This window comes from Colletotrichum destructivum, chromosome 8 (assembly GCF_034447905.1).
Source record: "Colletotrichum destructivum chromosome 8, complete sequence".
Classification (NCBI taxonomy): Eukaryota; Fungi; Ascomycota; class Sordariomycetes; order Glomerellales; family Glomerellaceae; genus Colletotrichum; species Colletotrichum destructivum.
The window spans coordinates 3,977,786-4,004,630 of record NC_085903.1 but is presented as its reverse complement, the minus strand read 5'-3'; the positions used below and the strand labels follow the sequence as shown (position 1 = coordinate 4,004,630).

The 26,845-nt window shown below is 57.9% G+C and overlaps 9 protein-coding genes across 9 annotated transcripts; 4 read left to right on the top strand and 5 right to left on the bottom strand.

The window, feature by feature from the left end:
- Positions 1-347: 347 nt before the first annotated feature.
- Positions 348-2,092, bottom strand: CDEST_13056 (Putative aromatic prenyltransferase). Its single transcript, XM_062929212.1, has 2 exons — positions 745-2,092; positions 348-666 (listed from the first exon to the last, which is right to left on the bottom strand). Exons 1-2 carry the CDS (start codon positions 1,998-2,000, stop codon positions 531-533), a joined length of 1,392 nt encoding a protein of 463 aa, XP_062785263.1. The 5' UTR covers positions 2,001-2,092; the 3' UTR covers positions 348-530.
- Positions 2,093-2,746: 654 nt separating this feature from the next.
- CDEST_13055 (Putative metallo-beta-lactamase, ribonuclease Z/Hydroxyacylglutathione hydrolase) lies at positions 2,747-4,128 on the top strand (the record flags this gene model as incomplete). The annotated part of the gene is made up of 3 exons (XM_062929211.1): positions 2,747-2,847; positions 2,963-4,010; positions 4,123-4,128. The coding sequence occupies 3 exons, from the start codon at positions 2,747-2,749 to the stop codon at positions 4,126-4,128; spliced, it is 1,155 nt and encodes a 384-aa protein (XP_062785262.1).
- Positions 4,129-4,427: 299 nt separating this feature from the next.
- Positions 4,428-12,972, bottom strand: CDEST_13054 (Putative Acyl transferase domain superfamily, phosphopantetheine binding ACP domain, thiolase). Its single transcript, XM_062929210.1, has 5 exons — positions 12,206-12,972; positions 10,727-12,134; positions 9,896-10,653; positions 5,764-9,820; positions 4,428-5,690 (listed from the first exon to the last, which is right to left on the bottom strand). The coding sequence occupies exons 1-5, from the start codon at positions 12,821-12,823 to the stop codon at positions 4,771-4,773; spliced, it is 7,761 nt and encodes a 2,586-aa protein (XP_062785261.1). The 5' UTR covers positions 12,824-12,972; the 3' UTR covers positions 4,428-4,770.
- A 530-nt stretch (positions 12,973-13,502) lies between these two features.
- CDEST_13053 (Putative cytochrome P450) lies at positions 13,503-15,909 on the top strand. Its single transcript, XM_062929209.1, has 6 exons — positions 13,503-14,057; positions 14,184-14,549; positions 14,633-14,895; positions 15,003-15,441; positions 15,511-15,600; positions 15,690-15,909. Exons 1-6 carry the CDS (start codon positions 13,662-13,664, stop codon positions 15,816-15,818), a joined length of 1,683 nt encoding a protein of 560 aa, XP_062785260.1. The 5' UTR covers positions 13,503-13,661; the 3' UTR covers positions 15,819-15,909.
- Positions 15,910-16,239: 330 nt separating this feature from the next.
- Positions 16,240-18,361, bottom strand: CDEST_13052 (Putative cytochrome P450). The gene is made up of 7 exons (XM_062929208.1): positions 18,051-18,361; positions 17,910-18,001; positions 17,748-17,850; positions 17,050-17,678; positions 16,928-16,967; positions 16,593-16,857; positions 16,240-16,495 (listed from the first exon to the last, which is right to left on the bottom strand). The coding sequence occupies exons 1-7, from the start codon at positions 18,301-18,303 to the stop codon at positions 16,312-16,314; spliced, it is 1,566 nt and encodes a 521-aa protein (XP_062785259.1). The 5' UTR covers positions 18,304-18,361; the 3' UTR covers positions 16,240-16,311.
- Positions 18,362-19,259: 898 nt separating this feature from the next.
- CDEST_13051 (Putative short-chain dehydrogenase/reductase SDR, NAD(P)-binding domain superfamily) lies at positions 19,260-20,479 on the top strand. The gene is made up of 3 exons (XM_062929207.1): positions 19,260-19,632; positions 19,699-20,051; positions 20,190-20,479. Exons 1-3 carry the CDS (start codon positions 19,412-19,414, stop codon positions 20,408-20,410), a joined length of 795 nt encoding a protein of 264 aa, XP_062785258.1. The 5' UTR covers positions 19,260-19,411; the 3' UTR covers positions 20,411-20,479.
- Positions 20,480-20,723: 244 nt separating this feature from the next.
- Positions 20,724-22,068, bottom strand: CDEST_13050 (Putative mycotoxin biosynthesis protein UstYa). Its single transcript, XM_062929206.1, has 4 exons — positions 21,724-22,068; positions 21,525-21,650; positions 21,296-21,450; positions 20,724-21,214 (listed from the first exon to the last, which is right to left on the bottom strand). Exons 1-4 carry the CDS (start codon positions 22,019-22,021, stop codon positions 20,873-20,875), a joined length of 921 nt encoding a protein of 306 aa, XP_062785257.1. The 5' UTR covers positions 22,022-22,068; the 3' UTR covers positions 20,724-20,872.
- A 770-nt stretch (positions 22,069-22,838) lies between these two features.
- On the top strand, positions 22,839-25,035 carry CDEST_13049 (Putative major facilitator superfamily, MFS transporter superfamily). Its single transcript, XM_062929205.1, has 6 exons — positions 22,839-23,093; positions 23,170-23,359; positions 23,437-23,569; positions 23,652-23,871; positions 23,944-24,695; positions 24,780-25,035. Exons 1-6 carry the CDS (start codon positions 22,983-22,985, stop codon positions 25,018-25,020), a joined length of 1,647 nt encoding a protein of 548 aa, XP_062785256.1. The 5' UTR covers positions 22,839-22,982; the 3' UTR covers positions 25,021-25,035.
- Positions 25,036-25,285: 250 nt separating this feature from the next.
- Positions 25,286-26,714, bottom strand: CDEST_13048 (Putative mycotoxin biosynthesis protein UstYa). The gene is made up of 4 exons (XM_062929204.1): positions 26,295-26,714; positions 26,062-26,184; positions 25,870-26,003; positions 25,286-25,774 (listed from the first exon to the last, which is right to left on the bottom strand). Exons 1-4 carry the CDS (start codon positions 26,590-26,592, stop codon positions 25,472-25,474), a joined length of 858 nt encoding a protein of 285 aa, XP_062785255.1. The 5' UTR covers positions 26,593-26,714; the 3' UTR covers positions 25,286-25,471.
- Positions 26,715-26,845: the final 131 nt, after the last annotated feature.

Below are 26,845 nucleotides of genomic sequence, written 5' to 3'. Positions count from 1 at the left end.
ACGACTCTTCAGGGTGGACTCTGGGTTCGCTGCTCATGGACTTGCACACTCAAAATTACCAGGGACCAGACAAACTAATGGTGGCTTCCAGCTGTTTGCTACTAAAGAAACTAAATAAACTAGCTAAACGCTACATTTGAAGAATTTTGAAAATCCAAGGGTTCAAATGCAAGGGACTGAATACATTTCAAGTTCATCCATCAGCCACAACAGTCGTGGCCAAAGACTTGAATGTACTCTCTGTCTCTCTCCTCTGTTCAGCCGTCACCATCTTGAGTCTTGTCGAATGTGCTCAGTCAGGGCTGCTGCTGTCAAGAAACACGACCAAGGAAGACTACAAAAGCAGAGGCAAATAAACATGGCATCAAATTTCAATGCATGGACAGGCTTAAATCTACAGAGTTCTCGCAGTCGATCAAACCAAAATAAAACCCATGCAATCCCATTCATTCCCTTGCAACACACACGCGGTCGAAAAGCATATACTGTTTACATCATGTTGCTCTCATGTCGCATTACCCCGACTCAATTCAGTACCGCGGGCTCTCGTACAACTCGGGCGTCACGTAGACCTGGAGACTCAACCCGCTATCGTCGCCGGTCTCCTTCCGTCCAACACCCAGGAAGGTGAAGATGCCAGGTTTCTCATCGAGTCTCCGGTAGTCACTATCAACAAGTTAGCCAGTCAGTACCTTAGTGGTAGTATCAAGTTGTAACACCACAAGAGAGGTAAAAAATACTCACAATACATTGGCCACCATCTCCTCCAGCGTTTTGCCGCCGTCATACCAGTTGTGCCTCTTGAGCCAGGTGTCAATACCCTGAGCAATGGCCTCGTCGTTGGGCGCCTGGAATGCAGGGTAGAAGTACAGCTTGGGGATCGGGTACGGCTTCTCGGGCGTGAGGGAGAAGTAGAGCGACGTCGGCTTGGTGCCAAAGATGGCGCGCCGCTTCTTCTCGGCCTCCGTCTCGGGCCGGGTCTTGTCCGCCGGGTACTCGGAGCCGCGCGACAGCTGTATCAGGTCGCGCAGCTTCTCCTTGTCGTCTTCGAGGTCGGCGATGGGGATGCGCCCGCCCAGCGTGTAGTAGTCCCAGATCTCGTCGAACGAGTCGCCCCAGTACCGCAGGTAGACTTTCAGACGCGCCTGGCCGGCCGGCACGAAGTCGGTCGAGAGGCCGCGGCCGCAACCCTCGTACTGCGGGTTGTCGGCCACAAAGTCCTCAATCATCTTGAGGCCCAGCAGGATGTTGGGGTGCGAGCCAATGTCCGGCAGCTGCCGCACGCCGAGGGCGAGGGATCGGAACCGCGTGAATCCGCGGTCCTCGGTCACGAAGCACGGCGGGAAGTAGCTCTTGACCATGACGGGGAGCAGGGCGGGCGCGAGCTCGGTGATCTTGGGGTTGATGTCGAAGCCGAGGATGGTGGGCGTCTGGTAGCCGACCTTGGCCACCAGCTCCCGCTGCCTCTCGGACGGCTTGTGCGAGTAGACGAACCACCGCTCGAGAGAGCGGTGCCAGTGGTCGTCGTACAGCGGGCTCTTGGTCGACAGCACATCCAGAACCTTCTCGACCGTCGCCAGGCTCAGCGGGTACTCCCGGTTCGCGGGCCGGACCTCGCTCAGGTCGAGGACGAAGCGGACGCCGGCCTTCTTGGTGGACCCCTTGAACTCGAAGCTGTACTCGAACGGGTTGCCGTCCCAGCCCACGGCCGTCGGCAGCGAGTCGGGCTGGGGCCGGCCGCCGAGCAGCGGGCAGACGACGTCGCGGTAAAAGGTGAGGAAGCGGTTCGACGTCTCGACCGGGTAGTTAGCCTCGTACATCATGCGCGCGAGGTCCTGGCCGCTGGTGCGGAACCAGTAGAGAGCGTCGTCGTCCTTGTCGTTGTCATGGTTGGCGGCAACCTGAGCCTCGCTGACGGAGCCATTGAGGATTGCTGCTGATGCTGATGCTGCTGCTGCTGGGATTGCTGATACGGGCTGAACTGCGACGGCCACATCCATGGTTGCGGGTTTATAGAGACGATGACAGTGTAGAATAGAATAGAGAGAGAGCGAAGAATGAATGTCTTTCTTTCTCTGCTCAAGCCTCTGTCGCTTGGCTGTGTCTCGACCTGGGATTGCGTTTTGTACACCATCCATCCATCCCCATATACAAACAGGGTTGCATGGGATTCCCACCACGACATGGGACGTGCTTCGAGGTGGGCGGCTTACACACACACGGGGCATCCCTGTTTGGTTGACAACGGATAACATAACCCCATTCGTCGTCTTCCTAGGCCCTTGCTACATGTGCAGTTTACTCGGTGTTCAAACCACGGATCGACACGGGCTACAAGCACTCCCTACAACCCCAACCACATATGCCACACTCGCCAGGGACCCAAGTTTATATGACATCAACACGACTCGTCCCGGTCTGGTCTGGTATGGTCTGGTCTGGTCTGGTCTGGTCTAAGTAGGGGGTGATTACCAATAGAGCCGGGGCAAGGCCATCCTCTCTCCTGCCGGCCTCACGGCTCATTCCGGCTGGCTCCAAGTCGCATTGCGTCGAATGCAACGCCTGGAGCTCCCCTTGAGCTCCCCTTGATGGTGATCTTGCTCACGGCGCGCCATTCAAACAGACGGGAGCACACATTGATAATATGTCCGATTCGCTAAAAGCAGCAAAAAGCCTCAACAGCAACAGCTTCAACAGCAAAGCCTCCTACGCTTACACGTCCTAGGACGGATCATCATCACCAAACATGTCTGCCACCACCACCACCTCCTCCAAGCCCCTTGCCGGCCCCCCGGCGGTGGCCATCCCAGAGTCCCTGTCCACCGTCGACGTCCGGGTCATGGATACGTACGTACGTCTTTGTCTTCCCCGATGGCGTGTGGTGCAGCATTCCACCCATTTGCTTGCCCCCACGCCAGTAGTAAATCTATCATGCTAATGCCAACACCATCCGTGCCCGCAGTAACACCCTGCTCCACATCAACCCCGAGCTGTTCTGGCGGCCCAAGATGGATGGCTTCGATGGCCTGCACGCGCCCATCTACTGCTTCCTCGTATCTCACCCGACCACCGGTCGGCACGTCGTCTTCGACCTCGGCGTGCGACCTGACTGGCGCAACCTCGCGCCCCGCACTGTCAAGCTGATCGAGTCCACCACCATCGTCACGCCCGGCTCCGACGTCGCCGCCATGCTGGACGACGCCTATGACACCGTCGGCGTCCGTAGCACCGACGTCGACGCCGTCATCTGGTCCCACAACCACTTTGACCACATTGGCGACGTCACGCGCTTCCCGTCCACCACGGACCTCGTCATCGGCCCCGGTGTCCGCGCCGCCACCTGGCCCGGCTGGCCCACGCGGCCCGATGCCATTGTGCTCGATGCCGATGCCGAGGGCCGTGTTGTGCGCGAGATCGTTTTCGACAGCCACGACGGCCCCAAGGTTGGCCGCTTCGACGCCTTTGACTTCTTCGGCGACGGCTCCTTCTACCTCCTGGATGCCCCAGGCCACGCCGTCGGCCACATGTGCGCTCTGGCGCGTACGGACGCCGTCCGGGGCCCGGACGGACAGATCGAGTCGTCGTTCGTCTTCATGGGCGCTGACGCGTGCCACCACATGGGGGTCCTCCGGCCTAGTCCATGGCAGCCGCTGCCGCCCAGCGAGACTCTGCAGCAGCTCCTGCGTCACGGCCACGACTCGGGCTTCTGTCCCGGTCTCCTGGAGGCATGGACGGCGCGTCCTTCCACGGCGCCCTTCTTCGAGGTCAACGCCCCCGGGCCCATCTTCCCCGATGGGCCGTCTTCGTTGGCGAGCGTGGGCAAGATCCAAGAGCTCGACGCGCTGGACAACGTGCTTGTCGTCATGGCACATGACTTGTCTCTGCAGGGCGTGCTTCCGCTGTTTCCAGAGAAGGTGAATGGATGGGCGCAGTCGGGCATCAAGACGGATACGCGCTGGCTGTTTTGCAAGGACTTCGTGCCGACCAAGTCAACCAGAACCGAGCCTCGAGTAAGCCCTGGTGCAGATGTAAAACAGGACATTGGCTTGGTTGAAGTGCGAAGTCGAGGGCAAGAGGTTAACTAAGGGAATAAAGGGAGTTTGTCTAATTTTTATTTTGGAGGCGTAATCATAACACGTAGAAACTCTTGAAAGATCTTATCGCTCTAGATGTCTTGATGTAGCACATCGTATCTAATGACACGGAGCCCTTGCTTCCGCAGACCTCATTTCCACCTTTGGCCACAGATAACAAACAGCAAAGCCCAAGGGGAATAAAGAAATAAAGTCCTAGATAAAGTTAATCTCATGTAATACTGTCAGCTTTTTCTTGAACTTTCCCAGACAATTGAGTTTGGTGAAATATTCGTGCAAGTGTCCAAGAGGAATTCAACAAACAACAAGTAACTCAACTATTTTATACTTGGCAAAGATATCTATGTATACGTACATTCTATACAATAAAGACGAATCATTTCAGAAAGAGGTCTAGTATGTAGCGAACCAGGATCTAGAATCTAGACGGAGAATAAAAGAATAACGTCAAGAGGGCCATTATCATAAGTCTTGGACAGAAAATGAAACTAACAAAAAGGCCGATACAAACAGACAAGAAAACTCGGGCAGACGGAAATCTCAACATCAACCGTGCATATGTACATGAGCAAAACAATACTGGAAACCCGGTAAAAACCAAGAAAAACAATAGAAACACACACAAACCCAGCAGAAAGCACTTCGGTCAGCCAACAGCCAAGGCCAGACATATGCGTCACAATCGCAGACTCACGCCCACATGTCGACACAGAAACTCGTACCCCTCAACCACAGCCCGCTCAGCAGCGTCGTCCATCGTCCTCGCCAGGTCAAACAGGTGCGGCACGCCCTCGACAAGCCTCAGCTCGGCCTCGACGCCGCGGTCCCTCAACGCCCGCCACGTCCGGTCCGCCTGCTGCCAGGGGATCAGGTCGTCTTCGCGCGGGTGGATGATAAAGGTAGGCGTTGTGTAGTGGCCAGCCCTCACCCGCGCCAGTGGGCTGACGGCCGCGATCTCGGCGCTCGTCGGCGCCGCGGGCGGCTGGCGCGTCGTCTTGTCCAGCCCGTTGAGCAGCACGTGTAGCGTGCGGCCTTGGGCGTTCATGTGTAGGGCCAGCCGGCTGCGGGGATCCGAGGCGGCCATCCAGCCGCCGAGGGCGCGTTTGGCCGGGGCCACACGGTACTCTACGCGGGCCGTATCGAACACGCCGCCGTCCCAGATGCGGGCGTCGAGAGGGAAAGACTCGGCCGAGTCCGAGGTGGCTCCTCTTGGCAGGTTGGGATGCATCCAGAAGTCGTCTTCGTAGTCGAGGGGGCTGTAGAAGGCGAGGATGGCCGCGGGGGGCGCCACCTGGCGGGCGAGTGAGGTCCACGCGAGCGTCATTGCCAGATGACCGCCCGTGGACCAGCCGACGGCGACGACCTGGTTGGTGTCGATGGAGAAGCCGGGGCGGAGGAGGGACGGGAGAACGTTGCGGACCCAGGAGAGGGCGTCGACCACGTCTGTCATGGGGCCCTCGGCGAGGGTGACCTCGGGGCAGAGGCGGTAGTCGACGCTGACGGGAAGAAAGCCGCTCTTGAGAAGCATGTCAGTCTGCCGGGGCCTGATGTCGTTCCTAGAAAGCATGATGTGGCCGCCGCCGTGGATCATGAGGGCTGATGCTTGCAGCGTTAGTCAAACATTCGTCCACAATGGATGCAAGGGGGAAGGGAGAGGGGAATTTTTTACCTACAGGAAGCTTCCTGCCCGACGCTACCGCCGCCTCGGGGTAGTAGATATCGGCGTGGAGCTGGACGCCGTCAACATCCTTGAACAGGATCGTTTGAACGCCTTGCTGTGTTGTCGAGGGGTTATGGGCGAGAACCGGAGCCGGGGCCGGAGCCTTGGCCGGGACCGGGTTATGCGCCGAGGCGGTGATGACTCGCAACGTCTCCGACTCCCTGGTCGAACTGCGACTCCAGTCAACCCACTCGAAGCCGGCCTTCCGCAGGGCCTGCTCCCATCTCTCCTCGCCCGCCAGCGCGTGCTGCCGGCCGTCCTCGAAGAGCCACCAGCCCTCGAGCAGGCCAAAGACGAGATCGAACCAGTACAGGTTGCGCGTGAGCTCGACGAGGCACAGCAAGCCGTCGGGGCGGAGCATCCGGCGGATGTTGCCCGTCGATGCGACCAGGTCGCGCGTGGCGTGGATGCAGTTGGTCGACAGGATCACATCGTAGGCGCCGAGGAACTCGGGCGCCGGGTCCTTCTCGACGTCGACGACCTTGTACTCCATGAAGGAGGACCACTGTGCGAACCGGCGGCGGGCGGCGGCCACCAGTGACGACGAGAGGTCGGTGAAGGTGTAGGTGAAGTTTGCTGCTGCGCCGCCGGCGGGAGCGATGGCGATCAGAGTTTCGATGACGCTCTTGGTAGTGCCGCCGGTGCCGGCGCCGAGCTCGAGGATCCTGAGTGGGCGCCGGCCCTTGCCCGCGAGCGCCGAGACGATGGACGAGAGGTACTCGGCCAGCTGCAGGGTGCCCGTCTTGAACATGGGCGCGTTGGTGTAGACGTCAGCGAGGAGGGCGCGCGCGGCCGCGTCCTGGAAGATGAGGGACACGGGCTCGGCCCGGCCGGTGAGGCACTCGGCCAGCCGGCTGCCGGTAGAGTAGAGGAGCTTCGTCTCGGAGGCGTGCTGCGGGAACTGCCGCAGCAGGCGCTCCATCAGCACGGGCGCGGGCGTGGTGGGCAGAGGCATCGCGGTGCGCCGGTAGGTGGTCGAGCCCGCGCCCGCGTGAGGGAAGCCGTCTTTGGTGGCCAGGCCGGCGTCGACGAGGATCTGGTGCAGCTGTGTAACGACCTTGGAGTGTTTCTGCTGGTGGTCGACGGCCGGCAGGATGTCCCCTGGGCCGAGACGGGCGAGGTCACAGCCCAGCTGGGCGAAGGCCGTCAGCACGTACTGCACGACGAGCTCGGACTGGATGGGGAAGACTCGGGAGTAGAAGTCGGTGTAAGCCGCCGCGTCGGCGTGCGTGTCGTACGAGGAGAGGCACCGGGTGAAGGCGTCGTGGCCGATGGAAGCGAGGTTTGGAAGTCCGGGAGTCTGCTTAGGGTGAGGGTAAGTAGCAATCGACGAAGAACCGTGTGAGACCGAGGGCGGCATCGCCGGCGTCTTGACCGTGACATGAGCCTCATCGGCGTCGAAATCGGCATCAGCAGCGGCAGCGGCAACGGGCTGCAGCAGTGTGGCCACGTCGCGCACATGGTCGCACCCGGCGAACTGCTCCTGAGACAGCTGTACGCCAAACTGCTTCTGGATCTCAGCCAGTACCTCGGTGACAAGCAGCGAGTCGATGCCGAGCTCCTCAAGCGTCGTCACCGGCGTCACCTCGTCGACAGGTATCTCAATCATGTCGCTGAGAAGCGCGCGCACCTTGGCCAGGGTGTCGACAAACGTTGCTGTTGTTGTTGTTGTTGTTGTTGTTGATGAAGCAGCTGTATCATGATCATCACCAGCAGCAGACAAGAAGACGCCTACGTGGGTTTCCGTCTTATCCACGTCCGACGCCTGAGAGACCAGATCCGTCGAGGAGTAGCCAGAGTCGGCGGCGGCATCGTCCAAGTCGGGAATGACGGGCTTGGTGGACTGCAACACGGGCACTGACTCGGGTACGACCGCGTTCAGCCTGCCGAGGCTCTTTGCCAGCGACCGGAACGGAACACTATGGAACGTCGCGCCAAGAACGGCCACGACGATGTTTCCCGAGGCCGCCTCGCACACAAAGATGTCGTTGGTCCGCGTCTTGGGCTGCTTGGGGTCGTCGTCGAAGCGCGTGTACACCACCCACTCATCATCGTCGCTCCTCTTGTCTGCGGCGAGGAAGTTGGGCGAGAAGACAATCTCGTCGACCGACGTGCACATGAGCACCGCCGCCTTATCGCGGTCCGACAGGCAGTTGCAGTGGATGCCGGCCACCTGCAGGAAGTTGTCGAGCGTGATGGGATCGCACACGCCGGCGTCCGCCAGCGGCGGCGGGCGCCGCGCCGGCATTGCGACGCGTCCCACGGCCCGGTTGCCGTCGTCGGCCGACACGCTCTGCACGCCGCGGTAGTAGTCGGCGTAGTCGACCACCTCGGCGAACCACTTATACACCATGGCGCCGCTGATGGCGGCCGTCGACGTCGCCGACGACGTCGCCGTTTTGAGCTGCGAGGAACCCAGGCGGCCAAGCAGCTGCAGGCGCTTCGCGGCGGCGGCGTCGTCAGCGCCCGTCCAAGCAAAGGTTCCGCTGGCGTGCTGCGTGGCGCCGCGGGGGTCGCTCGCCGAGGCCTGGCTGATGATGGCAAACGCCCACGCGTCCGGGCCCGTCTCGCGAAGACGGATGACGGTCGTTTGGCTGTTTCCGATGCCCAGCGGGGCCGACATAGTCAGGTCGCTCAGCGAGGGAACCTGCGCACCACCACCACCACCACGGCGTGTCAAGGGCTTCTTGGGCACGAGCATCGTAGCCCGGGCCACCATCTCGACAAACATGGACGCCGGGCAGATGCTCTGGCCCGTGACGGCGTGGCCGCGTGCGGCAAGCTGGAAAAGTGGTCCCTGGGTGTCGACGACAAACAGGTGCTCGCCCGGCACTGCCGCGTCGCCCGGGTGGACTCGCGTGACGAAGCCGGGAGGGAAGTGGGTCTCGGACTCGGACTCGGGCTCGGACTCGGGGCTGGGAGTGGAGATAGCCTCGGGCTTGGCACCGGTAGCGACGGGCGCCGGCACCGGCGCCTCAAACGGCAACCAGTGCGACGACTTCTCGAACTGGTACGGCGGCACGTTGAAATCCTCCTGATAGCGATGGCTCGATGACGAATGGAATAGCCAGTACTGCGCGGGCGAGCCGGCGGTCCACAGGTCGCAAGTGGCCTTGGCCAGCTGGGCCGCGGCGTCGACGGTCGTGCCGAGTTGTACGGGGATGAAGACGTCGGCAGAACGGGGATTGATCTGCGTCGTCGTCTTCGTCGTCGTCGTCGTGGAAGAGAGGACGCGCCGGGTCATGGGGATGATGGGCGTGGCGGAGCCCGCCTCGAGCCAGACGGCCGAGGGGAGTCTGGCGGCAATGCGGGCGACTGCCTGGTCAAAGAAGACGGGCTGCCGAGTGTGCTCGACAATCTCGTCCGGGCCAAAGGACGATGGCCATGAGGCGTCAGCCGTGCAGGTCTCGACGCGGATGCGGGGTGGCCGGACTGTAACGGAGGCGGCCAGCTCCCGCAGGTCGGGCAGGATGGCGTCCGTCAGGTAAGAGTGGTAGGCGTGGTCGTTCTGCAACTTGGTCGTCTTGACGCGGCCGTGGAGGCGACAGCGATCGGTGGCAGCGGCGATAGAGGCCACGTCGCCGGCGAGGACAAAGTTCCGGGGACCATTGTAGCACGCGATGTCGACGCGGTGACCAGCTGCGGTCATCCTCACGCCGGTCACGATGTCGTCGATGTCGGCGGCGTCGCACTCGACGGCCAGCATGGCGCCGCGGTCCTGGAGAATGGCCGAGGAGTCGCGGAGCAGGCGGGCGCGGCCGGCAACGAGGCGGAAGGTGTCGTGGAGGTCCAGGGACCCGGCGATACAGAGGGCGGTGAGCTGGCCGAAGCTGTGGCCGATAAGGGTGTCGACCTGCAGCCCGCTGTCGATCCAGCTCTGGGCGCACGAGATCTGCAGCGAGAGGAGCATGCAGTGGAGCGTGACCGTGTCATCGACGGGCTGGTTCTGAAAGATGGCCGGGTAGATGCTGACCCCGAGGGTGCGGCAGGTGGCCTCGCATTTGTCCTGGTGAGTTTGTCAGTTAGCTTGCTCTCTTCCTTTGTCTCTCTATTGATCTCTTTTATAGCATGATCAACGTACTAGGTGACTCTTGAACAGGTCGCTGTCGTCGTAGAGCGCCTTGGAGACGGAAACGGTGCGTCCGGTCTGGCCGCCAAAGCAGAGAACCACAGGTTTCTTGGCCGCGACGACGGCGGGGCTGGCCGTGGCGAGGGCGGCCGCCGCATCTTGGGCGTCGTGCGCGACAATGGCGACGCGGCGGTCAAAAGCTGGGTTGTGAGCCCGGGCGATGTGGTATGCCACGGAGGCAAGGGGGCGGCGCGGGTTCCCGTCCTCGTCCCTGTCCAGGAGGAAGCCCTTCAGCACGTCCATGTACGACCTCAGGCTGGTCTCCGACTTGGCGGAGAGGGCGATGGGGTAGGCTGTTGACGATGAAACCGGCGACGAGATGGACTGGCGAGTCGATGGGGCTGGGGTGTATTGCCGCACGAGGATGGCAGCGTTGTTCCCGGCTGCGCCGTAGTTGTTAACCAGGGCAGCTCGCCTCTCTGTCGTCGTGGTCGTCGTCCATGCAAGGGTGCTCTCAGGCACGACGACGTCATCGGCGTCGCCCGGCAAGACTTTGATGGTCCGGTTGAGGCGGGAAAAGTTGGCCTGCTTGGGTATTGTCTGGTGCTGCATCATGAGCAGCGTCTTGATGACGCCAGCCACGCCCGAGGCCGCCTCGGCATGGCCGATGTTGTCCTTGACGGAGCCGAGGTACACGGGACCCGTACGGAGGGGACCGGAAAAGGTGCTCCGGACACTTTCGTACTCGATCGGATCGCCGACCTTGGTTCCTATGTCTAGTTAGCACGACACGTTGGATGTACCATGTTAGATACACATAATATCTATCGTCCTTGCACATACCCGTTCCGTGCGCCTCAACGTACGTCACCTCGTGAGGCTGGATGCCCGCCTCGTCCAGCACGCGCCGGTAAAGGCTGCCCTGGGACGACGAGTCGGGCACCGTGATGGGGCTGCGGTTCGAGTTCTGGTTCACGGCTGACCCGGCCAGCAAGCCCAACACGCGGTCGCCGTCGGCCACGGCCCTGGAGAGCGGCTTCAGCACGAGGATGCCGGCACCCTCGCCCCGGCAGTAGCCGGACGCGCCGTCGTCAAAGGCCCTGGACGACCCGCAGGTGTTGAGGAACGAGCCGGCGGCGAGGTTCTGGTGCAACGCGGGGCTCGTGATGACGTTAACGCCACCGGCCAGCGCCATGGCGCACTCGCCGGCCAGCAAGGCGCGGCGGGCCGTGTGGATGGCGACGGCCGAGGACGAGCACGCCGTGTCCATGGTCAGCGAGGGCCCGTCCCAGCCGAAGAAGTGGCTCACGCGGCCGCTGATGAAGGCGCGCAGCGTGCCCGTCGCCGCAAAGGCGTTGGCGTCGCGCGCGGCCACGTTGGCGTCGTAGTCGACGCTGCCCACGCCGAGGTAGCACCCGACATTCGGTCCGGTGGACTTGATGCCGTCGCCGCCGGTACCGGAACCGGCACCCCCGCCGTACCCCGCCGACTCGAGCGCTTCGTAGGCGACCTGCAGCGCCAGCCGCTGCTGGGGGTCCATGGACTTGGCCTCGCGGCCCGAGATGCCAAAGAACCTGTGGTCAAAGGCGTCGGGCGCGTCGATGAAGTTGCCATAGAAGTTGGCCAGCCGTGGCTCGCGCGTCAGCGTCGCCGGGTCGAAGCGGTCAGCCGGCATGGTGCCGAGGGCCGTCTGGCCATCGGCGAGGAGCTGCCAAAAGGTCTCGAGGTTCTCGGACCGCGGGAACCGACACGCCATTCCCACGACGGCGATCTCGTCGTCCTTGTCGGATGATGATACTGCTGCGCCGCCGGTTGCCGTGCCGTTGGATTTGCTCTTGCGAGCCAACGACGGAGGTACACACGGTTCCGTACCGTAGCTCAACAACTGGTGATGCTCCCCGTTGCCAATGGTCTTCTTGACTGTCTGGAACCAGTGGGCGCGTCGGCAGAGGATGAGCTGGATGGCGATGTCGTGCAGAGATCCCGTCTCGATGACCTCCGAGGTCGCCGTCGATCTCAGCGGCAGCAGCAACTTGTCGGCCCCAGGGAGCTGCAGATCACCGTGCTCGGCACAGACTCTTGCGAGCCTCTCGGCCGCCCGGCTGTGCTCCTGGTTGTGGTAGCGGCCCCGGATGCCGACGGGGACGACCGTAATGCCGGCCTCTTTCAGGAGCGAGCTCAGCGTCTCTTGGCTGCCCTGCGGCAGAGTGACGGTCAGAGTCTTGTCGTCCGTGATGCACGATATATAGGCCTAGCTGGGGTGTCAGCGAGTTGCGATAACCACCTTTGTATGGATAGCTTGCTTTGGGGACACAAACATACCCTGGGCAGAATCTCCAAACAGGAATCCAGATGGGCCCGGTCTTGCGGCGTCTTGCACCGGACCGACACGGCAACGACGGTATCAGACGCCGCGTGCGCCAAGTCCTCGACGTCGATGACGGCGCCGATGCATGCCGCCAGCCGGATGGCGTTCGAGACGTGTTGCCGGAAGCTCACCGTATCAGTGGCGACGGAAACGGCTGCTGCTGATAGGAAGCCGAGACAGAAGCCTTGGGCGGCGTCACACGTGTCGAGTCCGAGGTTGTTGTTGTCGCTATGGCGTTGGATCCAGTCCACTACCTGGGACACCACTGTGAGCGGCGCCAGTTCCGTGTTGGAAAATTCCAACGGCTTCGTCGTCGTCGTCATCGTGGAAGTACCCGTTGCAAGGTCGTGGAGATGCTGCAGCTTCTGCGCCCCAGGGTATGCCGTGTCCGCCGTATCCAGTATAGAGTCGATCAGCGGCCACAGCGAGGGGAGCGTCTCGAGAGCCTCTCGGAGGAAGGCCAAACGGGCATCGCTTTTCAGCGTCGTCTGCAGGGCTGCGAGAGCCTGCGGTGTCCAGTGGGCCTTTTGCGGCCCAAACAAGGCGATACGGGAGGGGTTGACAAGTGTCATGATGTACTGTTGTCTGTGCCTGATTATGGGATTACGTCGAGTATGTATGTATAAGTATGTATGTATAAATACGTATGTATAAGTATTACCGACGTTGAGTTGAGCACGTCGGGTTGAGCACTTGAGTTGAGTTTCCTTGAGTCGTTTGGTGATAGTCCGCAACCGTCGAGAAACAAGCGTCGTAGGACTACCGGATTTATGTAACCTTTTTTTCTTCTAAGCCGGACGTGTTGACTATTGCAACCCAGCATGTTGACGACTATACTACACACAATGAACGACCCCCATCCGGTTCTACACTACACTGCACACAACTCTCTTCCGATAAGGATTCCCATGTAGCCGTGTGCTCGCCACGTGGCCAGGCATACTTGGGCATGGCACACACAGTCAGTTCTGTCGGCCATCTCCATCTCGGTCTGTGCCCCATGCATCGTATCGCCAACGTAGCATTTACTGCATTTTACTCGGTGTCCATCCGGCCGAACACATATCCGCCCCTCCCGAGACCCACCGAAACCGTCTTGGGCTGTACTCCGAGTTATGGAACCAGGTAAGGATAAAGTTAAGCACATTTTGGACAGGGAAGTGAGAGTATTAGCAAACATCCGTGACCATTTGCCGCGCGGTAACCATCATCTATAGGACTACACGTACAATGCGTAGGACTTCACGTACAGTTGCACATCATATAATCCCATCTCAACATGCATCGTGTGAACTGCGTCCACTGAAGCAGCGTATAATTAATCACAAAACTGTCCTACGCACACACAGAGCACGTCAACTTCTTGGTCTCTCCTCTCCTCTTTGTTCCCGTCCGCCCGGATACCACTACATGACTCTCACTCACGAGGATTCGGCCGGGAACCTCACCACCACCACCTCTACCACCTTCACCACCAACATGGCCGCCACAATTCCCGTCCGGGCCGCCCCCTTGGCCGTCGCACAAGCCCACTTCGTTCCGCTGGCCCTCGCCGCACTGCTAGTCCTCGGCGTCCTCCAGCTCGGCCGCACGTGGTGGCGTCTGCGCCATATCCCGGGACCCTTCCTCGCCCGTTTCACCAACCTGCAACGCATCTTCTGGGTCAAGACGACGCGAGCCCACCTGATCCTCCAAGAAGAGCACGCCCGCCACGGCGAGGTCGTGCGCATCGGGCCCAACACCGTCTCCATCAGCAACCCCGAGGTTCTGCCCGTCATCTACACCACCCGTACCGGGTTTCCCAAGGTGTGTGTGTGTGCGTGTGTGTGTGAGAGAGAGTGAGAGAGGAAGAGAGAGAGAACATATTCACAACTACAATAACCCTATACAGCCACAACTACCATGACGACCAAGCTGACATCAACATGGCAGTCCGACTTCTACCCAACCCTCCAGGGATACACGCCCAACGGCGGCAAGCTCGAGGCCATCTTCAACACGACGAGCGACGACGTGCACAAGACCCTCAAGGGCCCCATCGCGCCGCTCTTCACCCTCGCCAACGTGCCGTACCTGGAACCGCGCGTCGACGAGGTGCTCGAGTGCCTGCGCGACAAGCTCGACTCGCACTTTGTCCAAAACAACGTCGTCGTCAACCTAGGCCAATGGGCCCAGTACTTTGCCTTTGATGTCATGGGCACCCTGACCTTTTCCAAGCGTTACGGCTTTCTCGACACGGGGAAAGACGTCGGTAACATGCTGCAGAACATCGTCCACTTTATGCGCGTCTCGGCACCGGTGAGCACATATCTCCTCCCTCACCCAAAGGGCTGAACATGAACGTGAATGTGAACATCACGGCTGACAGCATCTCTCACCAGTACACCCAAATCCCCTGGTTCGACAAGCTGGCCCGCAAGAACCGCGTCGGTGACTTTCTGCAGCGCATCCTCGGCCTCCAGGCGTCCATGGGCATCGTCGCCTTTGTCGGCAAGGCCATCGCCGACAAGAAGCAGCAGCGCGCCGAGCAGGGAGCCAAGCTCACCGCCGCCAACGACGCCAACGACGACAAGTACGGCCGCGGAAAGGACTTTCTAACGCGCTACATCGAGATTGTCGAAAAGGACTCGTCCGTCCCGCCTTGGTAAGGGAGACACACACATGCCCAAACATGCAACCCCTTTTCAACGCTGCCCCTTTGTCCATGACTACGTTCGTTTGTATCACAATATCCAAACTGACCATCTCTAGGGCCCCCGTCGCCTGGACCTTTTCCAACGTCATTGCCGGCTCCGACTCGGTGGGCAGCCTGATGGGCACGACGCTCTTCAACCTGCTGCAGTACCCGCACACCCTCGACGCCCTCTACCGCGAGCTGCGCGACGCCAACGTGTCGATGCCTTTCCCCAAGTGGAGCGAGGTCCGCAACCTGCCGTACCTCGATGCTTGCGTCCAGGAGGGCGTCCGCATGCACCCGCCCTTCAACCTGCCCTTTGAGCGCGTCGTGCCCAAGGGCGGCATCACCATCCTCGGCCGCTTTCTTCCCGAGGGCACCGTCGTCGGCGGCAGCCCCTTTGTCGTCAACCGCCACAAGGGCTGGTTCGGCGACGACGCCGACTTCTGGCGGCCCGAGCGGTGGTTGGAGAAGGACGAGGCCCACAAGAAGAAGCTGGAGCAGGGCATCCTGACGGTTAGTCTCTCGGTCTTGTCTTTCTCTTCGTTAGTTGGTTGGTGTGCTTTGCTGATCCTTGTGTTCCAGTTTGGTGGCGGCCGCCGTATTTGTCTAGGCCGGTACGTGGGCATTCTCGAAATCAAGAAGCTGATCCCCTTTTTGATTCTCAACTACGATGTAAGTTCCAGTCGGCCCCTTTCCCCCTCCCCCTCCCCCCTTGTCGTCATCAACAAGTCTTTGCTGACGTTGTCTACTTGTGTAAACAGATCCGCATCGTCGACCCCGAGAGGTTCCAGGTGGAAAACTCGTGGTTTTTCTTTCAGTCAGGGCTCTGGGCTACAATGAAGAAACGACCCCAACCCGAGCAGCCCGAGCCGCCAGCGCCAACAGCGTAACCTTTACGCTCGTCAAAAAGAAGACGTTGTAAACCCCGTAGCATAGAGAAGAAACCCATAGAAACTCTCTAGAACAACTAATGACTTGAACCTAAACTAAAGCATGGAATCATGAGCCGTTGTACTTTGATAAAACTTTCGATGAACCCAGATCATTCTTGCGCCATCGCACTATCCTTGAGATGCCCTTTATACTTAGTATAGTGGATTTGAAGGAGACAAAGCAGCGGGAACCTGCACACAACAATACTGTAAGAAACCAACATGATACACCAATTCGGTGCTTATAGTTCACGGTTGATTCTGCGGCCCCCTTATTCACCACCGACTCATTAGTTTCTTACATCACATCATCTACACGTTGTACCATTCGCTTTTGCTCTTGAGGGACTCAGAACTGCGGATTGATATTTTATTATCTGAATGATTTACATATCCTTCATCTAAACAAAGACCACTGACTTCAACGAGCCGGTAGACTCAAGGCTGGCCATCAAAACAAAGGCGTCGGAAGCTTCTTGAACTCGATTTTGGCCCCCGGGTCTTTGCGCGATCGTGCGCCAGACCCGACGTTGGGGTGTTTCTCCTTGCCGCCTCCCGGCATCCTCATGTCGTAGCGGACCATGATGTAGGCCAGGATCATCTTGATCTCGTTGGCGGCGAAGAACCGGCCCGGGCTGTTTCGCGTCTCGCATTAGCCACCACCGATTGGAGATATGTCTTGGAGGAGGGGCTGGGGATGTGTTGAAGTCTTCAGGTGTTGAGAGATCTTACCAGGAATGCCGTCCGTACCCGAACCCCATGTTCTCCTTGGTCACCGTCACAAACTGATACTGCTCTGTGCTCTTGTACCCGATCGGGTCGGCCGCCTTGCCCTCGCGAAGGTCCACGAACCGATACGGGTTGAAGGTGTCGGGCTCGGGGTAGTTGCGGGCGTCGTTGACAAAGGCGGCATACGGCGCTTCGATGGTGTACCCCTTGGGGATCACGGTGCCGTCCTTCAAGACAATGGGTTTGAGGACGATACGGTTGAAACGAACTGTCGGTTGTTTTGTAAGTGTGTTGATCTCTCATTCCATCTCGGTTCTTCATCACCGTGGTCGACTTACTTTTGCCATCGGCGTTGTGTCTCTGAGACTCTCGTATGACCTGCACCCAAGGCTCAGTATCAGGGTCACCAAAAGACCGTAAACCGATCCCATCCATCTTCCGCCATCCTCGTGGCACTTACACTGTCCAGCAACTTCATGTCGAAGAGGGCGTTGGCGGTGAACTCGCCGCCGTGCTCTCTCAAGACCCCTGCAACCTCGTCCCTAATTTCGTTGACGAGGTCCGGCCGGATCACCAGCTCGCACATGGCGTCTATGATGGCCATGGTCGTCGTGTGGATGGCCGTCATACTCAGGGTTAGCTGGGCGTCGGCCAGCATGACGTCGGTAAAGCCGCGCTCTTTGGCCTTTTTCGTCATCCACTGCAGCAAATCGTCGGGAATCTCCTCCCCCTTGGCCATCCGGGCTCTCCGCTGCTGAATCACGGGGAGCAAGAACTCCTCGGCGTTGCGGCGGTGCACCGCAATCGTCTTGAGCTCCGGCGTGAAGTACCGGCCGATGAACCGGAGGTACTTGGGCCACTTCTTGATCTGCGCAATCGCCTTGAACACGTCGACAGTGTAGCTGATGCTGGAGCGGACGTACTCGTCGCGGCGGCACAATTCGGGCCCGAGGAACGTGTTGCCCGACGCGATGGCGACGATTCGGAGGAGCTGCCTGTACATGAGCTGAGATGTCCAGTCCTCGCATGCTCCGATGGTCTCATCCACCGTCCGGGAAACCTCGTCCGCCAGTCTCAGGTTCATACGGGCTTGGAGACATGTTGTTAACCGTCATATCCAGATACAGAGATGTTCTTCTGGACTGATTGCCCACTCACCGAGATTCGGCGTAAGGTCTGCCCGGAGAACATGGGCCAGAAATTGCAGGTCGGCAACATCCGTCATGCCGGTGTATCTCGTCTCGGTGCTCTGGTGGCCCGGCTGTCAGTTTCTTTGCCCACATCTTGGAGTGTTTTGTGGCGTGAATGTATGAAATCTACTACCTCTTTCACGGAATCCATCATGCTCAAGTGATCGTCGGGTAGGCGTCGAAGTTCGTCCATGGCCGACATGGGCACCACGATGCGCTCACCTAGCTCACGTCAGTCTCCGAGCCTGTCATCATAGAAACAACTACACACCATCGGCGGTCTCTAGCCGGTACGGTTTGTCCCTGAACAAGTCAAGGCCCTTTCTGTAAATGGCACCCGCAGATGCTAGATACGCCTTCCGGCGCTTCTCCGAACTGCCATACTCGCTGCCCATCAACGGCAAGTCGGAATTTCCGGTAAACAGTCTGGAGACGAGCCATACCAACGAGAGGAAAGCAAACGCCAACAGCGCCATGGCGACTCTCTGGTCCACAGCCATAATTCGGGGTAGTGCCTGATACATCGAAGCCAGCTTTGGGGGGGAAGAAGGAATGCAGCGTATGGGAGGCGTCACAGGGGACAGAAGGGGGGTGGGGGGGTGTTTGGGAGGGCAGGGGGCACGACGCAGCTGGTTAAAGTTGGATATAGATTTCGATATTGTGTCCAGAATACGGATACGGTACAGATACGCGGGGTAGTTTACCGAGACCGAGATGGATGCAGCTCCGCATTCTCCGGCTCTACCTGTAGACAGACCCTGCCATGTGCCGCTAGGCCCATGTCGGCCTCCGAGTAAGGGTGTGATTTGTGATATTACTATACTTCCGCGGTAGCTAAGGACCAGCATCTCGGATGTGACTCGTGGCACGGAAGCCTCGGTATCTCGACAGGCGTTTGTTATCTACTTACATGGTTGTCACATTGTGACATGATAAAACCCCAGACAAGGCACCTTGGCGAAGATCTGCCGCTGTCAGCCCGTCTCGGCGTGTCCTTGGCAGCCTAGCCACCACCTAATCCTAGTTGCTGCTGTTACTTTTACTTTCCTGTCCGGTGGGGCTCGATAACGCGATATACTTGGTGCCGGACACCGAGTAAATGGTTCCCGGCACCGAGTAATTGGGAAATCTCTGGTTCCTTGGTCCTGACGCCTTTGCCACGTAGCATTGCATGGGTATTGCTCGAGTCAGCTCGACAGCCTCCCCTCCCGTCACCCATGTCCTCTTGGCACATGGGGCCGTCCCTAGCGCATCACGTCAAATTGGAGGCATACGACGTGTGAGGGGGCACCGGGAGATAGAAAACCACTGGCCCGAGCGGCGGTTGCTACCGGGGGGGAGAGGGAACTGCCTCGGGGATTGACCCGGGTAGTAGGCCGATAGGAAAAGGGCCACAGATACTGAAAGGTCAGTGAAACAGCAAGATGCCTGCGCAAGCACTGTAGTAAGGTTGATGATGCATTGATTTACGTATACTGGACCTGTCACAGCACGGTCGTATCCATACATGTGCTGTGCCTTCAGTGCGATTATCTTTTAAAACCCCGCGCAAAGATCAAGTTGACGCGGTAGCTATATGCTTCCAGTTCTATCATCAAACTTGTGAATTGCGTAATTCGAGTCCCCATTACAATGTCTTTCCCGTACAAGAGTGTTCTTCTCGTCGGCGCCACCTCCGGCATCGGGGCCGGCATGGCCGACAAGCTTGTCAGCGTGGGCGCGAAGGTGATCGCCGTCGGCCGCCGCCAAGACAGGCTGGACAGCTTCGTCGAGAAGCACGGCGACCCTAGCAAGGCGGCCGCCATCAGGTTCGATGTCACAGACACCGAGGGCATGGATGCGTTTGTCCAAAAGTGAGAATCCACCTTTGTCCGTGTGGTGGGTGGTGTCGTTCTTGTGCTGATACTCCGACAAACAAGGGTCCTCACCGAGCACCCGGACCTGGACTGCGTGTTCCTCAACTCGGGCGTCCAGAGCATGACCAGGCTGTCGCGGCCGGCCGAGTTCGACCTGGCCGCGTTCCACAACGAGATCAACGTCAACTTCTCCAGCCTCGTCAACCTTATGATCAAGTTCCTCCCTCACCTGCAGGCCAAGACGACACCCACGGGCCTGATCGTGACCGGCACCCACCTCGGCGTCGTGCCGGCCGTCACTCTCGCTGCTTACTCGGCTTCCAAAGCCGCCCTGACTTCTTTTGTGGATTGTCTCCGCGAACAGAACCGCCACAAGCCCACCAAGATTGTCGAGATCTACCCCCCAGTCGTGCAAAGTAAGCCTTCCCAACCATATCTGCATCTCATCCCGTTCATTTTTCCATGTCGTGTTGCCCAAATTTGGGACACTTCAACACGAGCCGCCCTCTTCTTTGGGTTAAGCACATTTACAAACACATACTGACACCACGAAGGTGAGCTTCATGACTACGCAGGACCGCGGGGCCGCACGTACGGCATGCCGCTGGACGAGTTCACCGAGAAGGCGTATGCGGAGTTGCTTACGGGGGATGAGCTGATTGTGATTGACTCCATTGCCATTGAGCCCCGAGAGACGTACATGAAGCTGGTAGAGGAGCGGCGGAGGATTTTCACCAAGCTCTCGGGTGTCATGCTTAAGCACTTTGAACTATGACGGAATGTAATGAGAAAGGACTTTCGGCATGATGGAATGCACACTACCAAATAAACAATTTTGATCAATGATGGAATGTACGTCACAAAAACGAAAGAAACACATGATCCTGAGACTTTGTTCGACTTGTTGTTTGATTTGCGGAACGACAGTGTTAATGTTCTTGTGTATCCATCAATGAACCGACGACAGTCCTCGCTGACTATTAAGGCTTTAATTACCTCTTCACTTCAAGCACTTCGTCTACAGGACACTGACCAGACTTGACGCGGTATCTTCACGATATTTGGTAGGAGAATTGGCAAACTGTTTACAAGTATAACATTTAGTCTTGTGCAAAACTCTACAAAGCATACAATATGTGAAATGCTGACGGATGTTCAAAGTCTACGAAAGCGCTGCATGCTCGAGTTGAATTCCACTGATATACATTAGAGCATCGTCTTCTGTGCCGCCCAACCCTCACGCATCGCCCTTGAGTTCCGCCTCCGTCAGCTCTGGGTACGGAATGATGGGCACGATCTTGTCCGACTTGCTCCCCGGCGGCGCGTCATTCTTCACCCGCACGCCCCGGCTCGGGTCGCTGACCCAGGCGTGCAACGCTTTCCAGTCGCGGCACATCATGGCCTGGTCGTCCGTCGCGTGCCCGACCTTGTAGCCGTTCGCAAAGGACAACGGCTGGGAGTCCGCCATGCACATGATGGCGTCGCGGACCGTGTTGATGCAATGCGCCACGTGCCCGGCTGTCCACTTGGTCTCGTTGACCCTGTTGTAATGGAAGGTGAACTCTTCCGAGATGACAAACTGCGCAGGACGTAGATAGTTAGCACAGGTATCCCATGTTTCTCCCCGGTTTCTTGTCCGCAATCGCGCAGAATTACATACTATGCAGTGCATCTGGTGAAACCCGCGGATGGCATAGATCTGCTTGCCATCGGCGCGAGGCTCCCACGGCCAGAACGGCTCCATCTCGGCTACATCACCATCCGGCTTGATTCTCTTGACACGAGGCGCGTCTTTGTCGACAAGCACGCTGGAGCCTGAGAGTGGGTTTAACTCCGTATTAGTTCGCAAGAACAGATTGTTGGAATCCGAGGCGTTGGATGCAACTCACCGTTATGCATCGATTTCCACTTGTCAATCATGGCCATGGACTTGTCGAAATCGTCGAAAATATCCTCGGGCATGTAGTAGGGATGGTCCGGACCAAAATAAACCGGCTTCAGCGGCTGGCCAACACCTGTAGCAACCCTTTCTGTCAGCGATTCACTGCTTTTTTTTTCTTCCCTGTCCAGGTGACTGATTTCACTGACCGTTAGGAACAAGGCCGTTCCAGTCCTCTCCAAGCAAACCGCTCCATTCTAGTTCGCGATACGTGACGGAGGAGTGTGAGTCGGCATGGCCCAGGAAAGCCCAGTAGACAACGGCCAGGGCTTGGAAGGCGAGAACCGTGTAAAAGCCGACTTGGTAGAACCGCAGACGCTTCCTCAGGTGTCCCAGCTCCTTCAGCGGCGTTCTTCCAAGGTCATCGTCGGTTGGGTCATCAAGGACCTTGTACTGCCCACGGTCCGTGGTCTCAAATTCAGACGCACTGGTTTTGAAGGGAAACATTCTTCAAAGGGCAAAGTCAACACAATGTCGCGCGAAAACAATACAACGGGGAGAAATGGAATCAAAGGTCTTGGAGCAACCCCAACGTGTCATTAAAGAAGGACGACTCGTGTTGCTTACCCGGGCCCGCCGAGAGGTTGCGTATCCGTCTACCCGTCTCCGCCCCAGCATATAGCGACACAAATTGCACAAATACCGTCGTCTCCGGCAAGGCGTAGGAGAAGTTCCGGTATGTGTCTAGACTGCAAGGTCGGAAAACAGCACTGGAGAGGCGGCAATCAGCTCTAGGTTCGGGGCTCATTCTGGCAGCCCAACATGCCTTTCTTTACCTGTTGCAGAGCAGCTTACTTGGTGCCGTTCTTCCTCGTAACATAACAAAGAAAACCCTGGCTGTAGCCACCATTCCCTGATTTGCGCAGAAACAAGTACAGATACTGTACCAGCAGGCTTTTTAGGGTTACATTGTCCAGCAGCACTACAGCGCTGTCTGCATTAAAAGTCGCCTATGAAAACTGTAAATGCACTGTACTTAAGTAGCCTAAATACACTAACTTGGCCTTGAACCTTGAGCCTGAAGTTGTTACGTGTGCTTATGGTAGCACACTACAAGCACGCGCGCAGAGGCCCTCACAGCGCCTTCTTTTACCTGTTGCAGAGCAGCTTACTTGGTGCTGTTCATCCTTGTAACGTGACAAAGACAACCCTGGTCGTGGCCACTGTTCCCTGATTCGCGTGGAAACAAGTAGCAACGAGCCCTTTTGGGGTCACGTTATCTGGCAGCATCGCAGTGTTGTCTGCATTAAAGGGCTCTCATGAAAACTGTAGATGTACTGTACCTAGCCTGAATACACTGACTGATTCGGCCTTGAAACCTAGAACTTGAAGTTGTCACATATGCTCAGCGCACAACAAGCACGCGCACGAGGCCCTCACAGCTGTGACCTGACCTGAGAAAGGAAAAATGGCTTCAGTTGACGAAAAAGTAGGATGGATGTCTTTGCCCAAGAAAGACCAACTGGCCATCCTGTTCCTGCTTCGCTTCGCTGAGCCCGCTGTCAGATATTCCAGTTCTGTAAGCGAACCCTCACGACACATTGTGACATTGTCAAGTTGGCCAGCGAGAACAATAACACTTACGCCCTTGGCAGACTTACTTGTACTACCAACTCGAGTCTTTGGACCCAACATTATCATCCGGACAGATCGTGAGGCAGTCGGCAGCGATCCAAGCTGCTTACATCATAGGCCAATGCCTGTCATCCCTCCTTCTCAGCAAACTCGCCGACTCCCCGAGGGGGGGTCGCAAGCTGGTTCTCCTGCTCGGTACGGGGGCTTCACGTAAGTGTCCATCATCTGGCCTGGAAGCCCGACTTGATTCCGACCCGTGAACGAAGCCTGACAACTGTTCCGTCCAGTCCTCAGCTGCGGCTCCTTTGGCTTCATTCGGCATTTCTACCAAGGCGTCCTCCTATGGGGTCTTGAAGGCGTCTTCAACGGCAACGTCGCAACGTGTCGAACGGTCGTCACCGAGGTGGTTCAGGAGAAAAAGTAGGTTTCTGACCGTGTTGCTTCACTGCGGATGCCATGAGAGCCAAAGACCGCCAGTACTGACCAACGACTCCTCACACAGGTATTTGTCGAGAGCTTTTGTAGGCTTCGCAATGGCGACCAATCTGGCCATTCTCCTGAGCCCAATGATGGGAGGCCAGTTGGCCAATCTCGCCGGTAGGTATCCAGCGAGGTTCGGCAACAGTGCGTTCCTGAAGACCTATCCGTATGCTCCCCCGGCACTCGCCAATACCGTCATCCTCCTCGTCGCATTCCTGGTCATGTTCTTTTTTCTAGAAGAGGTATGTCTAACGATGACGTCAAAAACAAGCGATGTGTGGCACGTATCTAACGCAATCCCAAAATCTTTGTAGACGTCTCCGCATGTACGGAACCATCACGACCCCACCGCGGCCATCGCAAAGAGAATCAAGTCTTGGTTTTCGCCCAGACGACAGACCACTTCATACACACGCTTGGATGTCGACGAGCTCTCAACGGGCGTGGAAGACGTGCCTCTCATGGAGACCGACAGCGACGACTCGAATACCTTGCGGTCGCCAAGCAGCAGCGCAGGCGACGACGATACAGGTAGCCGGGAGACTCTATCCACAGAGCCGAAGCGCAAGATGCCCCCGGTACTCCCTCTCCGACGCATGTGGACCAGAAACCTGGTTCTGATGCTCATCGTCTCATCGATCCACGACAGTCACCTGGCTGCGTACACATCCCTCTGGGTCAACTTCCTGAGCGACCCCGTGGTCCGGCATGCCAAGGGCGACGCCCTGCCCTTTCGGTTCTCGGGCGGAGTGGGCATGGCCCCGTCCGATATTGGCTGGACTCTCTCCGTCATTGGCGTGTTGGGTTTGCCCTTGCAGTTCTGGGTATACCCGCGAGTAAGCCAGAAGCTGGGCGCCTTGGGTACATGGCGAATCTTCATGCGAGGCTTCCCCGTCATCTACACCATCGCGCCGTACATTGCCGTCGTCGGCAGGCTGACGCCATCGGTATCGGAAGGCCAAGGCACTCACAGCATTGCTGTTTGGGGGCTGGCAATCTGCGTGCAGCTGGCCATGATCGGTTGCGCCGTCTTCGTCACGCCATCGCAGCTGATGCTCATCAGACTGTAAGTGACCCTCGATAATAATCTTTCCCTGCCATAGTGTAATTGTGAAGGGCTGAGAAGAGGGGCTAATCCGGCCAAATTCAGTGCATCGCCTCATCCGTCCGCCCTTGCGCGCACGCACAGCATTGCTTTTGTCTCGAGCGGCGCAGCTCGCGCTTTCGGTTCGGCCGTCTCGGGCGTGATCTATAGCTATGGAACATCACACGCATTCACGGGCTTGGCGTTTTGGATTCTGGCCGCCGTTTCGGTATCTGTTTGTTGCCTGACCCTGGCCTGTAGAGAGGGCAACGGGCACGAGATCTGGCTGCCTGGGGATGAGGAATAACGAGAGGCCGTGGCCACGTTCCCACTTTCTGTAGTTGGTTAATATGATTCATTTACGCAAGGTTTTCTCCTGTATAACATGTTTATGCGTCGACTCCGTACGTTATCCTAAATTGAATCATATGAGGGTGTCTAAGTTCATGTTTCTATTATCATGGGCAAGAAAATAAAACTCTCCGACCGAACCAGTACACATTTGTGTGACGCAGAGCCCCGTAATTAAGAGGGCCCTTTTCGGGAGCTGCGTGACAATATAGACACTGCTGTGAAAGTTCTAACCTATTTGATTGAGGAAAACTTGCTCCACTAGCTATGAACCCACAGGGGAGAGATTATGTACATCCTGCCTATATAGTAGTTATGTAATAAGCACTATACGTCCAGGAAATAGAGAATCAACAATAGTCAATCTTTCGCAACTCTGCCTCTGGCAGTAGGCGACTTGGACTTTTTCAAATAATCAATTTCGGGTCATCGTCCCGGATCCTTCGCCATCCATTCTCGCCGCGGGTGATGGCGTACTTCTTGATGGCAGCCATGACCTGATCCCAATCTCTACACACGTGCGCGTTGCCCCAGCCCGAGACGTGCTGGACCGGCCAGATGTGAGGGTCGTTGGGACGCTCGAGAGCGAGCTCGGCCTTGCACATGACGTTGCGGCGCACAATCTCGACGCAGTGCGTGAGGTGCGCGTACTGTCCGTCGTTGAGGGCGCCGCCGCTCCTCAGATTGTTGAAGTTTTTCTTGAAATCGGCCTGTTTGATCAGGGCGAATCCCGCCATTAGTGTTCCGGCTCTCACTTAGAACGGACCAGATGCTTGTATCAAGATGAAAAAGGGACTGGACTAACCAAGCAGTGAAGCTGATGCATGACGGAGACGGTCCATGCCTCAGTCTTATCGTCAAAGTCCGCCGGATTTTCCCATACCTTACCGCCGCCGCTTAAACCATAGATGGACGGATCGGGAACGGCAATCATGGTTGCTGGGACGAGGTTATCAGATCAAGATCCCATCGGGCACGGGGGGGTGCAGGCGCTTACTCGGCAGGATGTCGCTCCAGACAAAAGTGTCGTTTAGTCTTTCCATATTGCCTTGGTCGGTCGCAGAAAGGGTGGGATCATGGTATCGGGGATCCTTTTCCATAATCACCCTTCGCCACGGGACTGAAGTTCGATGATAAGGAAGTTAACGAGCTGCTTACTTGCTTGATCGGTTGCTTGATTCCTTCACGAGAACTGGATCAAGGTCTTGCAACGGAAAGATGCCAACTTACTATCTCCGAAAAGAGAATCCGTCGGCAAGTTGAGGGTGCTCGACTCATGCTCGCGGTGGTCGCAGTTGTTGCTGTTTTGGTATACGACGGCAAAGGCCACGATACCGAGCCCGGTCATCACGACGGCGACGGCCAACAGGGCGATGAGGATGGCCTTGACGCCGACCGCAGGCCAGATAGTCTGCTGGCGGCCGGCGTGTCTGCATTTCTGGCAGGTGAACTCGTCCAACGTGTCGGCATCGGAATCATGGTCCCGCATCAACGGCATGAACTGCTTCTCTTGGTTGTCCTCGGCCATGGTCGTCGCTGATACGCACACGGGGCAAAATGGATCCGATGGCGAGAACGAAAAGAGGTATTTCGCGCAGCCCGGGATGAATAGTAGTCTAACATACACGGAAGAGTTGGTTGACTCGCAAGTCGCGATTCAGGGATAATTTCGCTAGCAAATCACCTGCCTAGTCGCTATATACACACGAACTTACTTGGGTACGGTATGGGTGGTGGAAACACCTGTGCAATACTCGGGCCACGACGGGGGTAATTACTCG

Excerpts from the sequence above, each read along its gene's own strand:
- CDEST_13056 (XM_062929212.1), bottom strand. The coding sequence starts at position 2,000 with ATGGATGTGGCCGTCGCAGTTCAGCCCGTATCAGCAATCCCAGCAGCA. Across the intron at positions 667-744 it reads GAGATGGTGGCCAATGTATT|TGACTACCGGAGACTCGATG; the intron begins GTGAGTATTTTT and ends ACTTGTTGATAG.
- CDEST_13054 (XM_062929210.1), bottom strand. The coding sequence starts at position 12,823 with ATGACACTTGTCAACCCCTCCCGTATCGCCTTGTTTGGGCCGCAAAAG. Across the intron at positions 12,135-12,205 it reads GTTTGGAGATTCTGCCCAGG|GCCTATATATCGTGCATCAC; the intron begins GTATGTTTGTGT and ends CACCCCAGCTAG. Across the intron at positions 9,821-9,895 it reads ACCTGTTCAAGAGTCACCTA|GACAAATGCGAGGCCACCTG; the intron begins GTACGTTGATCA and ends CAAACTCACCAG.
- CDEST_13053 (XM_062929209.1), top strand. The coding sequence starts at position 13,662 with ATGACTCTCACTCACGAGGATTCGGCCGGGAACCTCACCACCACCACC. Across the intron at positions 14,896-15,002 it reads GACTCGTCCGTCCCGCCTTG|GGCCCCCGTCGCCTGGACCT; the intron begins GTAAGGGAGACA and ends GACCATCTCTAG. Across the intron at positions 15,601-15,689 it reads TTTTGATTCTCAACTACGAT|ATCCGCATCGTCGACCCCGA; the intron begins GTAAGTTCCAGT and ends TTGTGTAAACAG.
- CDEST_13052 (XM_062929208.1), bottom strand. The coding sequence starts at position 18,303 with ATGTATCAGGCACTACCCCGAATTATGGCTGTGGACCAGAGAGTCGCC. Across the intron at positions 17,679-17,747 it reads AGACCTTACGCCGAATCTCG|CCCGTATGAACCTGAGACTG; the intron begins GTGAGTGGGCAA and ends CATGTCTCCAAG. Across the intron at positions 16,496-16,592 it reads GGGTACGGACGGCATTCCTG|CCCGGGCCGGTTCTTCGCCG; the intron begins GTAAGATCTCTC and ends GACGCGAAACAG.
- CDEST_13051 (XM_062929207.1), top strand. The coding sequence starts at position 19,412 with ATGTCTTTCCCGTACAAGAGTGTTCTTCTCGTCGGCGCCACCTCCGGC. Across the intron at positions 19,633-19,698 it reads ATGGATGCGTTTGTCCAAAA|GGTCCTCACCGAGCACCCGG; the intron begins GTGAGAATCCAC and ends CCGACAAACAAG. Across the intron at positions 20,052-20,189 it reads CTACCCCCCAGTCGTGCAAA|GTGAGCTTCATGACTACGCA; the intron begins GTAAGCCTTCCC and ends GACACCACGAAG.
- CDEST_13050 (XM_062929206.1), bottom strand. The coding sequence starts at position 22,021 with ATGTTTCCCTTCAAAACCAGTGCGTCTGAATTTGAGACCACGGACCGT. Across the intron at positions 21,651-21,723 it reads GAACGGCCTTGTTCCTAACG|GTGTTGGCCAGCCGCTGAAG; the intron begins GTCAGTGAAATC and ends GGGTTGCTACAG. Across the intron at positions 21,215-21,295 it reads TTCACCAGATGCACTGCATA|TTTGTCATCTCGGAAGAGTT; the intron begins GTATGTAATTCT and ends CGTCCTGCGCAG.
- CDEST_13049 (XM_062929205.1), top strand. The coding sequence starts at position 22,983 with ATGGCTTCAGTTGACGAAAAAGTAGGATGGATGTCTTTGCCCAAGAAA. Across the intron at positions 23,094-23,169 it reads CTGTCAGATATTCCAGTTCT|ACTTACTTGTACTACCAACT; the intron begins GTAAGCGAACCC and ends CGCCCTTGGCAG. Across the intron at positions 23,360-23,436 it reads GCTCGGTACGGGGGCTTCAC|TCCTCAGCTGCGGCTCCTTT; the intron begins GTAAGTGTCCAT and ends TGTTCCGTCCAG.
- CDEST_13048 (XM_062929204.1), bottom strand. The coding sequence starts at position 26,592 with ATGGCCGAGGACAACCAAGAGAAGCAGTTCATGCCGTTGATGCGGGAC. Across the intron at positions 26,185-26,294 it reads GGATTCTCTTTTCGGAGATA|TCCCGTGGCGAAGGGTGATT; the intron begins GTAAGTTGGCAT and ends ATCGAACTTCAG. Across the intron at positions 25,775-25,869 it reads TGCATCAGCTTCACTGCTTG|GCCGATTTCAAGAAAAACTT; the intron begins GTTAGTCCAGTC and ends CTGATCAAACAG.